At 37.7% G+C, this 15,319-nt stretch overlaps 1 protein-coding gene across 8 annotated transcripts in view; it reads left to right on the top strand.

Annotated features, from left to right (window-relative positions):
* Window positions 1–15,319, top strand: part of gro (TLE family member transcriptional corepressor groucho) — an 81,580-nt gene that overhangs the window by 4,904 nt on the left and 61,357 nt on the right. For all 8 annotated transcript variants that reach the window (XM_018019683.2, XM_018019682.2, XM_018019689.2 and 5 more), the window contains exon 2: window positions 1,566–1,769. In XM_018019683.2, coding sequence (XP_017875172.1) covers window positions 1,734–1,769 — 36 coding nt within the window. In that variant the 5' untranslated portion in view covers window positions 1,566–1,733. The remainder of the gene's footprint in view (window positions 1–1,565; window positions 1,770–15,319) is intronic.

Genomic DNA, 15,319 nt, shown 5'->3' with positions numbered 1-15,319 from the left:
TCCATAAACACATGTATGTACAGCTGTACGTGAAAATTGCAACTTTTGTTTTATAAAGAAATCACATCTCATTGTTTAACAATTGCGTGTACTAATGATTATAAAAAAATCAGTTCGTCTTGAGTTAAATTTTTGCGCTTTTCGCGATTAGATATGAGGCAATGAATCAAATCCCATCACCTGTCACAAACCATGTCTGATCATGTAAGACCTTAACTATGTACGAATGTTTAATTTAAATAAATGCGCTGCTGGGGGGATATCAATTCTTATTTATCCTCCTTCGTATAATACACATACGTATTGTACAAATAACAAATCAATAAAGGATTTATACAATTCTCATATTTGTATTATTTTGTTAACTTATTGCACAAGCGACAAATCGATTTAGTTGAACGAGGAAAACGAGATAATTACATGTAATTCACTTCCTCAGGGGAAGCAAGAACACCAATTAATTTCAGTTTCGGAATATTGAATGAAATGTGCGTTGGAAGTATATATAAATGTTATAACCACTCATTTATTCATCGTTTAGTATCGATATTTCGTTTAATCATCCCGCGATGTGTTATCGTTTAGTCGTTGATTTAACATTCTAATAGGAAACGCGGTACTACTGAAACATGAACGGTGATTGAATTTTCAAAAATGCAAGTCGCAGTTTCCGTACGTGCCGTTCCGTTCGTACAACAGCTTTCCGTTTGGTTTACATGAGTGGGTGGTAAGCGTACTTTCTTTTTCTTCTCCCTTTTTCTTCTGCCTTTTCTCTCTTTCTCTCTCGTTACCTTCCATTCTCCCCCTTTTCTCTTTCTTTGTCATCATCCGTTAGAAATACGCCTCGAAGATTAGAATAAATGCTGGGGCACCAGAACATGGTTTATGCAGCCCGTAAATCGAACAATAAATTGATCGGTTGGATTCATAAAACCGCATGCACAGGTACTATAAATAATTTTGAAATCCCCACGCGACGTGTCAACGGGATTTTTTTTAACGCGTGAAAGCCGAAAATGGGAGATGGCTTTTTTTAAAAGTAGAAATAAGCTTGCAGTTGTTTCGACATATTTTTACGGTAGTTTCGACATCATGTATCCTATATCGTACGTGGTATAAATTGCCTCAATGAAATTTCGCTTTTAATCAAATTTACTACTTTAATTGGAATTGTGTAGTCATTTTCACTAATGGTACTTGTGACTAGTCTGAAAATTAAAAAAAAATGAAAGATTCGGAGTTTGTGTATATTTTCACCTATACAACAATAATCATTTTGCATATGAAAAAGGGAATTTGTATAATCTGGCAATTTACAGCTTTTTTACCTGGACATTAATAAAGATTTACCGAATCGACACTTTTTAATATGTTCACATAGTATGAAGTAATTTTATACTTTATCGTTGAGAACCATGATGTGTAATCGGGAATGTTCGAGGCAACTGTTCAGTTCCAAGAAAAGCATAGTCACGTTGCGTAGTCATGTAGTGTTCTTACGAATAAGTTTACGAAACAACTCGGTTTCGTTTAAAGTAACGAAACGTGTCGTGTTATAATTACAGCCCGGCGAAGATTTCGATGCTGAACACCCAGGGGACTACGCTGGCGTTACTCCAAGATCCTGAGAATGTTTTCAGAAAGATCGAGCCGGGGAACGGATCATGAAGTGACCGTGTACAAAGGACATTCGGAGCGTGTGTGATTCTGCGAAGTACTTAGCGAAAATTAAGATGTACCCCGCGCCGGCGAGACACCCAGCCGCTCCCGTAAGTATAATTAATTTCTTATAATTATATCCGTGGTTTGGAGCAAAAAATGACAATGTTACATTTTTCCAAGACGTAGTTAAATCTGGTATTGAATTTGTAAACGATTATATATTCTATATAAAAAGAATTTAAATTCTATCTAGAAATTATTATAATGGCTATATTATACATGGTATGTTCTATATTTATATTTTCTATAAACGTGATCTTTTTATGTACATACATTCATAAAGTAGTTCGCTACGGAGTTAGAAGGTAAACTGAGAAACTGCATATGTGGCATCGACAAATTCACAAGCGCGTACATGCAGCTAACTGTATACACAGAGCTTTACCCACATGGTATAAAAGTTTGTGTTCCTTGAACTTAGTCACCCCTACTGCGATCCGTAGATACCACGAACTTGGCCAATTTTTATCGTGTCCAGTGCAGTTTCGTCGACGAAGTCACTAATTTTTTGTAATTCTTCCGCGGGGAAGAATATTTCATGTCGTATGCTTTATGGCACCGATGTGGCGAGACGCTCCAGTTAAAAAAAATGTTTATATGAACGCGTTGCTGGGTCGGGTATTAAAAGAAGTTGTGTTACTCTATGGAAAGGGCATTAGTAGAAGATCTAAGCAAACGTTCATTACGAGTTACGCTCTTTAAAGTAGAACTTTTTCAACATTTTATTACATGTATTATTATTGTTTATATTAATTGGGAAATGTTTCCACGGATGGACGAGTATCATAAAAATAAGGAAATGATTTATTATATGGGTTTGAAACATTCCTTTTTATAATATTGATATCGCGGAAAACTAACAGTAGATGGGACGTTTTAACTGTTTCTACCGGCGGAGGATAAAAGGTGCCCAGTGCTTACGAGCTTTCAACTTTTCTTTTCAAAGTAGTTATTCCGTCAGTTGCTTCAACACCATTACGACGGCGCGGTACGGCGGCGGTGGCCCACATTATCTCTCTCCCCTTTTCATGAGCCCACTTATGGGGTGCGTCCAATTTTAATTCACCGCTTTGTTCATTGTTTGAACGCTTCAGAAGTGAACTATTAACCCTTAACTGCGCGCGTAACTAACTGGTGTATAGAACAAACACATGAATTTTACAAAACAGAGACGATATGTACTTGAGGTTTGAAGATGAAACAAAGTAAAGTAAATTAACATGAAGGATTAGATGGAACAGATATAAAATATACAACTGCGAGTAATTACCAGAACTACTTTTTCTAATTACTATCAAATCGTTGCTGGTTTCTCGTTCTAAAGGTTAAATCTCATTTATCCGTGACTATATCGCTACGCGTCACCTCAAAGAATAAAACCAGCTGTGTACGAGTGTTTTTAAAAAACGCTCCCTCTAAAAAGGTTAGCGCCACGGCAGCGGACACGCGAGATATCACTTGAATACGGTTGCATATGTAAATATCCTTCTTTCGCGTGGATTTCCACATTTTCCCGGCTCACAGTTAAGCCTCCCGACGGCCACCCCCGCAGCAACGGTTCTTCTCTCTCCCTTCCTCTATTCTGTCGCGAAGAATAAACCGAATGGCGGTTACGAAGTTTACGGAAGAAAGGATCGACGCGGAGTAATATAATTGCAGGGGGTTATAGCAGAAAAAGAATTCTCCTTTATACGCGCTTTACCCGGGTCGCCTTTGCATTTTCATTTTCTTACTGCAAATAATTCCACTATTCAAAGAATGCTTTGGCTCCAACCTTCCTCCTTCGCCCCCCCTCCACCCTCTTTTTCCACTGCCGTTATAATTTCACGCGTCACATAAGCTCAAAGTCCTTTATGTGAAACGAGACCACCGGAGAATTTGCTGACACAGGAGGCCTCTAGAAATTGTGTGAGATTATTTATAGAGGGGCCGGAGAGGGGAAGGGGGTTGGACAGTCGTAGGGAGAAAAAGAGAGGAATGCACGCATAGAGAGAGATGACAAGTAAACGTACAATTGTACAACAATTGCCGTTCCCAGAAGCGACTGCTGCTGGGTACACTAGCCGGTTGTTTGCTTATTGGCGCTAATGTGGCGCCGTTCAAGGGGCACAAAGTGGTTCAATAATTTCCTCGTGAGGATTCTTAAAGTGTAAAACCGTGCTTGGTATAATGGGTGGTTTATTCTATTTAGAAATGTCGAATATGCGTGGTTGTAGGATCGTTGAAACCGATTGAGTACTCGAGGGAAATGAATTCTGTGTTGCGTGCATAGTGTTTGCTTTATACTATATTCAAACAGTAAAATCATTGCAGGATTTATAATATTTATCTGAGAAAATATCATCACAATACGTAAATATCATAATTATTACATTTGACAACTAAAGCACATATATTTGAACAATATGTATGTTTGTTTATGTACTTATCTGAATTTGAGAAACTACATAATTGATGTCGAATTTGATACTAACGCGAATAATAGATAGCCTAAGAGTGATAGACTAACAATTAAGATCTAGTCATAATTCGTAGATAGAAACATTACTCTAAGCGATAAGAATTGACCCATTCTCGTTCTACAATCAAACACATGACAGGACGACTACAACTGTACTGCAACAATGTAATGGAAACTCTAGCGTCAAAATAAAAGCGGGAGTTGTTCCATAGAACGTATTTCTTTGTTTCGTTATTTCGTCAAACCATACATAGCACAGAGATTAGTTAGAACTATCAGAAGTGTTTTAAGGATGTATTGGCTATACAGTCAATCCCAAAAGTTTATGCACTTTAGAAACGCATTTTTTAAAAAGAAATCATACGTCGGAAGAACATTGTTAATAATAAACAACAACAAAAAATTTTCGGTTTTTCCGAGATTTTTCCAAGGGGTACCCCTTCAATTTCTTCCAAATTTTCGTTTTTTGCCAATAACTTCCAAACCGTTGGACATACGGAAAAATTGTATAGGACCTTTCTTGTAGAGGATGACGAGATCTACAATTTTCATGTTAAAATTTTTCGCTAGCGTCAATAGTTAACGAGTAATTTGCAAAAAACTGTTTTTTCGTTTTTTGTCAAGAACTCGTTAAATATTAATGCTAACGAAAAACTTTTATACAGAAATTGTAGATCTCGTCGTACTCTACAAGAAAGGTCATATACAATTTTCCCGTAGATTGAACGGTTTAGGAGTAATTAAGGAAAAATGAAATTTTTTACCAAAAGTTCGTCGTTTCGACGCTGGGATGGTCGGATTTTGTCAACATCAATAAAATGCCAAATAATCATACGTAACTCGTTAAATATCGAAATTAGAAGGAAAACAACTTTTATTTGAAGCATTTTTCGCAATTTTGAAAAAATTTTTCGTCAGCGTCAATACTTAATTGGATATTTCCTTCTATACTTTTTAGCACGTAGCTATTTATTATTAGCATTATTCTTCCGACGTCTGATTTCTTTTTAATTATAGGAAATGCGTTTTTCTAAGGTACATAAACTTTTGGGATTGACTGTATAGCCAATACATCCTTAAGTTTTAGAACACGATTTTATAGGCAAGAAATGAAGTGTTTAATACAAAATATAGAAGAATCACTTTCAATCATTAGAATTTCAATAAGAATGATTTTTTCTATCTTAATAAATCAAAGCAGCCGAATTGAAGATTTTAATATATGAATCTTGCCAAAGGTGCACTCGTTAAAACTTACATAAATTGACATGATTCATGTAACATTAAACAACTTCTAGTCGTGTAGGTTCCTATTTTTCACAAGATAACGCAATTAACTAATTTGAGTATTCAAATCAATTACATATTGCAATTAACTAGTACAGATATCAATGATATAGTATGTGTGCTCGGGTATGCTTCATTTTGTTATAGAAAATATTACAATATTTTTAATATCAGCTGTTTGAGAGATTCGCTCCACTAATTCGGTCTCTATCTATGACACGGACGTTTGATCAACTAATGATATGTACTGTATCTGTTACGCACAAGCGAAGGACAAAAAAGTAGGAAAGCGAAAAAAACTGTTACGGTAACGAAAAGTCTTACAACCTCTTTGCAGATGTTCGGCACTGACTTGTACCATGCATTATAGCAACAGACAAAGGGACGGTTCTTTGTTTCCTCTTTCTTTTTAGTCTTTCCTTACCACTTCACCGTTTCTCTCTCTTCTACCTTCACTGTTCGCCCTATTTCATCGTCGCATATAATCTTTTGCATCATTTATGCTGTTTATATGTGTAACCTCCACGGTTTTTCGATGCTTCCTGTTATTAAAGTATTTAATATTATAATCTACTTGAATCTACAAAGTGCAAACGTTCAAGGAATGCCATAAATATTTTCCAAGTCTACGGCGAATTTCACCTTTAGACGTTTAAGTTAATTTAATTCACGTAACAACTTCTCGTTCTAAACAGTATATCTATCGTTCTATGTAAAATGAATATAAAACCTATTTGAAGTATAGTTGTAGACATTTATCCGGCAACGATCCGGAAAACTATTTCTGTTTTTAATCGAACACCGTTTACCGTTAAGATGCTGTTCGAAAACCATGTCGATCGACAACAAATACAACGAATGGAAAGGCGAAATTGCAACATAAAAATGATTCTTCACCGCGAGTTTTTTTTAGCGCGTGGACGACGAGAGCCAGGGATGAAGGAAAGAAGGGGAGAGGGAAGGGTGGAAAGGGGCGTGCGGGGATAGATACGCCGATGACAATCGCTGATCAAATTGCACGACGGCTAATTGTTCGTCGAGTCGTCCCATCCCGAATTGAAACGAGGAGTGAAAATTGAAATGCTCGCCGGAGGGTCACTTGATTCTGAAATGGAAAAAGTCATACTAGACGGCCGATTGGTAACAATGGATGCCAATGACGAATTTATACTTTCGAGATGCGACTCGGATCCAGGCAGATGCAGTTTCCTTCTGTTGAAATCGTGTTTCGTTCACGCTCATTGCACCTACATGATACCAAATTACAGGGCTAAACCTATGACTGTGTTTACCTGCTATTGAAGACATAAATGTGATATTTAGAGATCCTCTTCCGTGTGAAAATATTTTTTTCTATCCTTGACGTTCATGTCTGCTAACACGTTCAAAGAATTTGCGCAAATTGTACAACACCTGAAATTTTTATGCCATTTTGATCCACAAGATGCTACCGATCTGGTGGTACAAGTCGCAAGTGAAATACGTCTTCATGAAAAACTAAGTCGAAGAAAAGAAGATAATGTTTCCTTTTTCCTTTATTTCTTCTTCGATTTTGAGTAAATTGATATTGAAGATTCGCACATGTTTATTGAAGGATGTGTACGCTTTCATGATGCTTCAAAATCATCTTCTCGGTTTTCATCGACGCATTTCATTCGTTTCGAGTAATGGAAACGTTCCGAAGTTTTTATGCAGCTGCCTGAAAACTTCCTGTCTTATTGTACAGTTCGCCGCGAGACTCGAATTTTTTTTTGCGATATAGCAGCTTTGTAATACGTTTCTTACAAGTACAGGTCATCATTGATCGATACCGATCTTCCAGTACACACGTACAGGAGGTTCGTACACGTTTCATCAAATTTAACGTTATCAAACAAATTTTTCGATATATCCGGCTCGATGCATCCGGCAATTTAGTACTATTGTGCACATTCCTGGTCCATACTCGCGTATTTACACGATTCGCATCTTTATTTAATATATAAATAGCGGAATTTTTAGGGAAATCGGATGTGTGCGTGTGTATTTTCCGGATCGTTCGGCGCTGAAAAGCATTATTTTTCATCGAACAAAAAGCAGTTTTGTTTTTTCGAACGCCGGTGCTTAAAACAACTGTGGAAAATATTATACGGATATATACGTATAATGTTAATAACGGTTTAACAGGGAATCGGATATATCTCGTGTAATAATAATTTTTGCTTTTTATTTATAATTTACGATAATTCCGTTATCGAGTCGCCGCGGCGCGCGGAGATCTCGCTGGTTCGTTTGTACGCATCATTCGAATATTCGGAACGTATCGTTAAACTGATTATCGTTATTGAAATTAAAAATGGTTTACAAGGAGGCGTGGCGAATCGTACGCGTAAATTTTGCATGTTCTTTTCGCGCAGCAAATAATGCCGTTTTGTATATCCGCTTGCGCGAATATGCGAATAAAAACGATCTGTCGGCCGATGAAAAGCGCTTGCAGAGTGATTAATAGCGAGGATTAATTAATCGCGGAGGGAGCAAGAAACCGCATGGTTTCGTTGATTAATCCATCGCTGCTCGAGTGGATGCGATACGCTGCGAGGACGTTTCGTGAAATCGTAATCAGACGAATGGTCTTTTTCATCGACAAATGATAGACCGAGATACTTCGAGGGAATCTCTACTCTCCTTCCATTTATTCCATTGTTCAAAGTCTAATATAAAAACAGTGCATTTAATATGAAATGAAAAAAGACTAGACAATGTTTTGATTTTTATGATAAAAATACAATTCGAAGAAACGACTCGTGACGCAGTTTTTATTTACACGCACGTAGAAGTGGAAGAAAAGAAAGCCGTTTTCAGGTTGCAGCCCCGGTAATTGGTGGGTTTTAGTGACATAATTCTTGGCCCCGAGGCATATCACAGGCCTATGGGCTTTAAGCCTTCGTCGACGGGTCTATTGGGGTGGTTGCCTCTTCTCATACACACATCGTCCTCTTTCTCGTTGTGTACATGGGGGTGCGGCTCGGGCTTTACCCGACTGTTGGGATCCGTTAGGCTCTGGGAGTTTGAGGGTAAGAACGGTATGACAAGCATTTGATGAGGGGACCAACGCCACCCACTGAAATCCCAACGAGTGGTTCTCATTTTCCTTGCTATTCAAACGATTCTCCCTTACTTTATAGAATCATTCTATCACCCCCTTTTCTATAACGATAATGTTATCACTGTCGCGTTTCCCTTAACTGTACTATTCAAGTCCTCCTATTATCACAGGAATTTTGCATCTGCAAATCTATATTGTTATTCAGTAATATTATAAATAATGCGTAAAGCTTAGATTTGAATGAAATGTTGGGCAAATACAAATTTAAATTCATAAATCTTTATTGATTTTCTGTACATCGAAAATTTTACATAACACAAATATACTGAAATTAGTGTTGATATTGGCACTTAAATTAAAGAGTACATAATTTATACTAAAATAAATAGTCACGATCCCTGAAAATGTCGCATGATCTCGTCAGCGGAATTTTCTACCTCTCGACCCGTTCTATACGCTATTGTGCAGTCGGTGTGCGTTTTTCCTTGGTTGACGGACATGTATGCTCGAGGAATGTATATATAACGTGCCCTGTGAAGATTGATCACCACTGCCAACTGTGTCGAGAGAACGTCGCAACACTCTTACCACACCGGGTAGTCGCCGAGTGTCCTCGTCAGTGATTCTCACCGGACACGCGGTTCTCCCGGTCGGTCCCGGGTCGTTCGCGCGTTAAGAAAGTTGGCAACCGCTGGGTAGTTCTTGTTCAACATTTACATTTACATGTCGAACGAGGTTCGACCCTCGGTTATCCTCGTTAAAGTACAGAAGGGCAGGAGAGAAGGAAACGGTCAGAAATATATGTGCACGTGTGCGGGTATATACATTCATATGTACGCCCCGCAGAATGGCCGTCAGTGTCATTCGCATGATTATTGTGCGGGGAATGATGCGTATCGATCAAAAGACCGTCGCCTCTTCTGCCCTTTCTTTGACAAAGACAGATAACACGTGCTGGTTGTAAGTGCAAACTGTCTTTTAATATCATTGTGTTTGTTAAAGCATTTGTATTATTGATTTGATTAAGCGCAGCTTCAATTACATTTCATACTATCCTAAAAATCGTGTACTTCTGAAGTAAAATTTAGAATAAGGAACGTTCCCTCAAAGAAATTCATAGAAATAATGTTGTACGATTTGATTTGATTACTTTTAGTGTGTGCAGTCTAACATGAATCTATACATTCTATTCTCGGCAAGGTCTTAGCTTGAATTTTTGTAAAAGGTTTAACAGTTAATTATGCAATTATAATCGCATCTTTCTCTTGTACAGTTCATACGATATCATGTAGAAAGTAAAAATGACAATGTGTAAAATAGACAAAATGGTTAAAAGAAGACGTTTGCCATTAGTTCTCTCATATCTCAATGGTACGCAGGCCGAAGTTTAAATAAATAAGTTAAATAAGTATCGTAGCGTATAATAAGTGTTCCATGTTCTCATGACGATATTTAGATATTCTTCATACGCACCAGATGGAACTGCAATTTGTACTGCAATGACTTTTTCACATTACATTATTGATCAAATAACCATGTTCACATTTCATTATGTGAAACATTTTAATTCAATTGAAGACAACCAAATATTCCTTAACAACAGCCCGTATTTCTATAATGCGTTTAAAACTTGATTTTGCATAATCTCTGGCATGTTAATTAATTACCGGTTTTCAAATTTAAGCCCACCGGCTCTGCAGGAACAAAGGCCCGTATATACATGCCCGTATTTTTACGCCGATTCACTGTATCGACGAGTACGTTTCCACAGACGATAAATCTTGTTTCAGTCGCGCGTGGGTTAAGGGGAACTAGCAACACCCAGGGGTGACTATAGCATTGTGCTCGCTCAGGCAACGATGCTACTCGCGTGCACACTTAGGGAACCAATATGTGTGATACACTGCCGTATACGGGAACAGGCTCACACAATTGTATTAAGAACAACAGTGTGTGCCTGCCCCTGTCGTCGGATCACGTTGTTGGTCGTTCTGGGTCTGCGGGAACCGAGGTTATATTCCGTCGGTCCTCTACTCCTGTCCGCATTGTGCGCACTGCCATGAAACGTCTAACCTATAATAATCATACCGATATACAAGACGAGCTCCGTAATGCTCGTCTCTCGTACATGGTGCACACGGTCGTGTACCAACTGTGTACATGTGCGCGGGGCTGATGTGAGCGGTAACGTCGTCAATCCGCTACGCTGCGATGCGACGTGAACGTGAGAGGTTACGCGCCTGAACGTTAGATCGATGTTGCTTGTTGCTTTCTCTGTCGTCTTTTAGCCTTCTCTCTTGCAGACGTCGAACATGTGTGCACCATGCTTCAGTAAGAACTGCTACCTTCATGTTCGATTGCGTAGAGCTTAGACGTTAGATGTATTTCAAAACAAGTCTATTTAGAGCGGGCAAGAATACGGTTGATTGAGAGTGAGCGATTCGGACTCACAAACACATCTACAAACTTATCTAGTCGATTTTTTGGTCTGTTAGATTATTACTTACTGTATCAACTTCATTAACAATAAGAATTATACTGAATGTGTAAAATTGAGGTAGGAACTAGGATGAAGTCCTAATGTTTATTTCTTCACTTGAAACTTATTTTCTTATCGTTGCTTGTTTATTACTTGAATGTGGAACATTGAATAGAATTTGCAATTTAAATGGAAATTATATCGTTGCAATGAATGTAAGTGCTTATATACCCACGACGTGATGGTGTTACAATTACAAAGCTCGTTTAATCGATAACTTTGCCGATAAGGAGATGTCAGTCAGTTCACTGCTGTTAATGGACCACACACAGTGTGTTGAAAACTATTGATATTTGCTTAATCATGCGAGTGTTTCTGATAAACAAATTACAATATAAGGTAAAAATTTTTTTCCTTTCTATAATGTAGACAGATTCGAATCGCACAGAACACAACAGATAAAAATCAAGCTTCTTATCTTTGTCATTAATTTTGTATAGTACATAAAACATTGATTGATAGTGAAAAAACGTAGTTTGAAAATGTACAGAATTGAAAGTACACGCATGTACTTATATAAATACTTTGGATGAAAATAATTCTGAATTCGTTGGATTGCGTTACTTATTTTACTCGCTATCGGCGCGAAAGTTCACGTATTCTGATTGCGTACTTCTGAACGACAGGAATTTCACCGCGTGTTCTCCCCTTTTTGTCTTTCACCTTGGTCTTCTTCAACGAGCAGTCTCCCTTGTACTCATCCTCCATCCTCTAAATTCAGTCTAGGTTCCCCTTACAAAGCGTGCCGGTATTTGTTAGCACATTTTATGTCTCGACATTGATTGAGCATACATTCTCCTTCAAGCCGCCGCCCTGACAGACATTCCAAAGCGTGCTCCGTTTTATTAAAATGAAATATGTAGTTTCTCTTTTTTCATGCGATGCATTAAATTATGTAGAATGTTTTTATTGATGATAACAAAAGATTAGAAAACGAGACTGTTATTACTATAATTACTTGTAGTAGTGTTTGTTAATCATTGCTGTTTTTTTTTATAGAAAGCGTTTGCCTTTCATGACTTACATTTTTCTAATAAAACGAGTCTTTAAATGTTGACGTTATTCCAGGGACAAAGAATACATATTACAATTCAAGATGAAAGGGTTCCCTGTATAGTTGTTACTTCTTACTCCTTTTGCAAGACCAAACAGAGCCACGTGGTATCATTTTATGATCCTCGTATGTTATCTTCTTGACGGTATAAATACATCATTTCATTCATACGCATACGGTACGTAAAAAGGAATTACGTCTGGCTTCTCTACTTCTTGCATTTTACTTTCCTTTCGTTTTTATAAACTGTTAAACTCTTTCCTTCATTTCCAATAATTTTGCCCCGACTAATACAGTAGAGCGCAGATTTAGAAAATGATATCATTTTGTTTGGCCAGCAGCTTATGCGTTATGTCGTTTTTTTCCTTCTCTTTTTCTTATTAACATATTTTAGGATCATGAATTAATTTCTCTCTCACGTATTGTAAACTAGATTTAATCGAAGAAAGCTCGTATACTAATACACTATGCCTGAACTTCAATTGTAACTATCCTACGTGAATGATCGATCTATCACACGTATTCGTGACATTCATGCCATACGAACGACGTTACTGTAGCTACTATGTGTAAAACAGTTATGCTTATTCCTCAATGTTCATTATATATCAGTGTACCTTATGTGTGTCACCTCTGTCTTTTAACCCGAAACGCGATTTGAATATTATTTATTCCTCACAGCAATTGCCTCATCCAATTAGACGTATTTTCACGGCGTATGATATAAAAGAACTGAAAAGTGAATTCGCGCGAATAAAATAATACAATAGAAAAAACAGTGATCAAACATGTTTGTGAGTATTTGTGTAGACCAATCGACGTTTTTATTTTACTCCTTCATCGGAGGTGTTCTACGATATTTTATTTCGAATTATGTGTGTCGTTTTTCAAGGAAAGTGGTGCAACATGATTAGAAGAAATTCTTTTAGAAATAATGAAGTTATCGGTTTTTCTATAATATTTATCCACTGAACTCTTGAAAATTGTGAATGCGCCCTTAAGGGTCTTTTCGCTTACGTCATCCGATCTTTGGTCTATCCCTCGGCCCTCTGAAGACCTATTACCTTATTTACGATTCGCACAACCATTATCTCTCGGCAACAAAGTGAACCAGCCGGTTTTTCGATCCACACACGTAGGCGCGCAGGTATATACACATCTACGGCGTTGCGCTCACGCGTGCTTCTTCATTGATTTCGCTAGTGTGAAAGGGGAATCGGGCAGACAATGAATACAAAGGCCCGGTGGTATACATAGAGACGGTGCAAAAGCGTGCTCTTGTCGAGGCGCCCCGAGAGAGGAAGGGAAGACTTTTGTCTTCGCTCGTTAATAACAGTTTCACTGTGGCGGCAGAGGAACGGATGATTGGACGGCTTATGGTCGGGCAAAGAAAATTATTGAAAAATTGATTTTCATCATTCGCGACTTCCCATTTCCTCTCTTTTTTCAGTTAACAAGGCAAAGCATCATCGATGCCTGCGCTCATCTTATGCTCAAGGTATTCGCGAGCTTTGTGTGTGTCTGTGATTACGTTTAAATTCAAAGGAATCTGATAGTCGCATAAAAGGTTGCTCCAAAAAGTAGAGGAAATATGTGGAAAGTAATTAAGAAAGGATAATAGGGAGGTAGAAAAAAAGAATTCACATGTGACGCGTGATCAGTATGCATTGAATATCACGTACTGCGTAAAACAAATATCGTCACTGTTAATCAGTTGGTGAAATTAAAATGGAACTAATCTATACTTTTGTAGCAGATTTGTGTGGAGATATTTTTGAAGCTTTGTTGGCAGTTTTAGCATACACGTGCGTTTTAGACTTTCTATGTAAAAATATCTAATGTAATAACTCCTTACATTGATAGCTATAAAAGTTCGGTATAATTTAATAATGATTATGTCTACTATGAAGAAAAAATACATCCTCGATAAAACGAATAATTTTAACCACTCGCAGAAATAACCGCAAATGGTTACTCCGTCGACTTCTGCCCTTCTAAATTGAGAATTTACTATTTAAATTTATATAATCGTATTTATAAGCTTTTGCTTGCGTCATACGGTGAAATGTCATGACCCTACATCCTGAACTTTTGGTCCTTAAATACGGGTTTAATCGTTGAATACGAAAAATGTAGCTTTATCTACATAAAAATCTGTGCAAAGTAATATTCGATTTCGCTTCATAATTTGTTAAATCATCTGCAATTATTCAGTGGTTAGAAAAGTACCTATTTTAGAGGAGAGTAGAAGCAAATGTAAATGTTGAATATCGTAAACTACTTGAAACAATTTCTGTTATATTCTTGTTTCAACTACTTTTTGTGTTAGTTCTCTGAAACCATTATTCCTTGTGGAAGTAGGAAATGACAATTCAAACGTTAAGCATTAGCGTGATGAAAAACTGAAAGAGGCAAAAATTTTATATCAATACTCCCCCAATTGTTGTCGGACGTGTTGGCCATGAAACTGGGCGAGAATTTTCATGAAAACGAATTGTCGTTGGTCGTATCGCATAACGGATATGTGTACCGCTGGCCGGTTAACCAGTGGAACAACAACCTGTTCGATGACTGTTCCGTTTGATGATTGCAACAAGTGAGGCCCACAGGCGTCCTCTTCCCCGGCCTGTGTTCCCAAACCATTTTACCACCGACAACCACTCCCTGTTTCGGATTCAACAAGTGGCCAAATCATTCTACGCGAGAGACTACCGCGTTGCGTCGAAAAACTGGGATTTCCCAGCCGGCGCGGCGCGGCGGACAGTCATTGACCATTTAACGCCCGCGCGCACTGGGATATTTCTCTATATCGAGAGAGATTTTGTCATTCTGTTCGAAATTCCTATTTTCGCCTCTTTCTCTCTCTTGTTCGCATTTCTCCCCTTGCCACGCAATATTGATCCTCAATGACGCACGCGTAACCTTATCGGATTAATGATCTGATTGGAAAATAAAATTTCTTTCTTTCGCGAATCGAACTTCTTTTTACATCAAAATAAATATTGCTGTGTTATTAAATTTGGATAATAAACATTACAGTTATAAAATAACAATAATTTTAAGCATCATATATTGTAAAAGTAGCAATTAAACGTATTAGAATAGCTTAAATATATTTCCCAATTTTAATGATTGCATCTCAACATCGACTACAATCAGTTGTGAAAGTTT

The sequence above is a fragment of the Ceratina calcarata genome, unplaced genomic scaffold (genome assembly GCF_001652005.2).
Source record: "Ceratina calcarata isolate Rehan_Ccalc_2016 unplaced genomic scaffold, ASM165200v1 scaffold2.2, whole genome shotgun sequence".
Lineage (NCBI taxonomy): Eukaryota > Metazoa > Arthropoda > Insecta > Hymenoptera > Apidae > Ceratina > Ceratina calcarata.
This window is presented reverse-complemented; position numbering and strand designations above follow the sequence as displayed.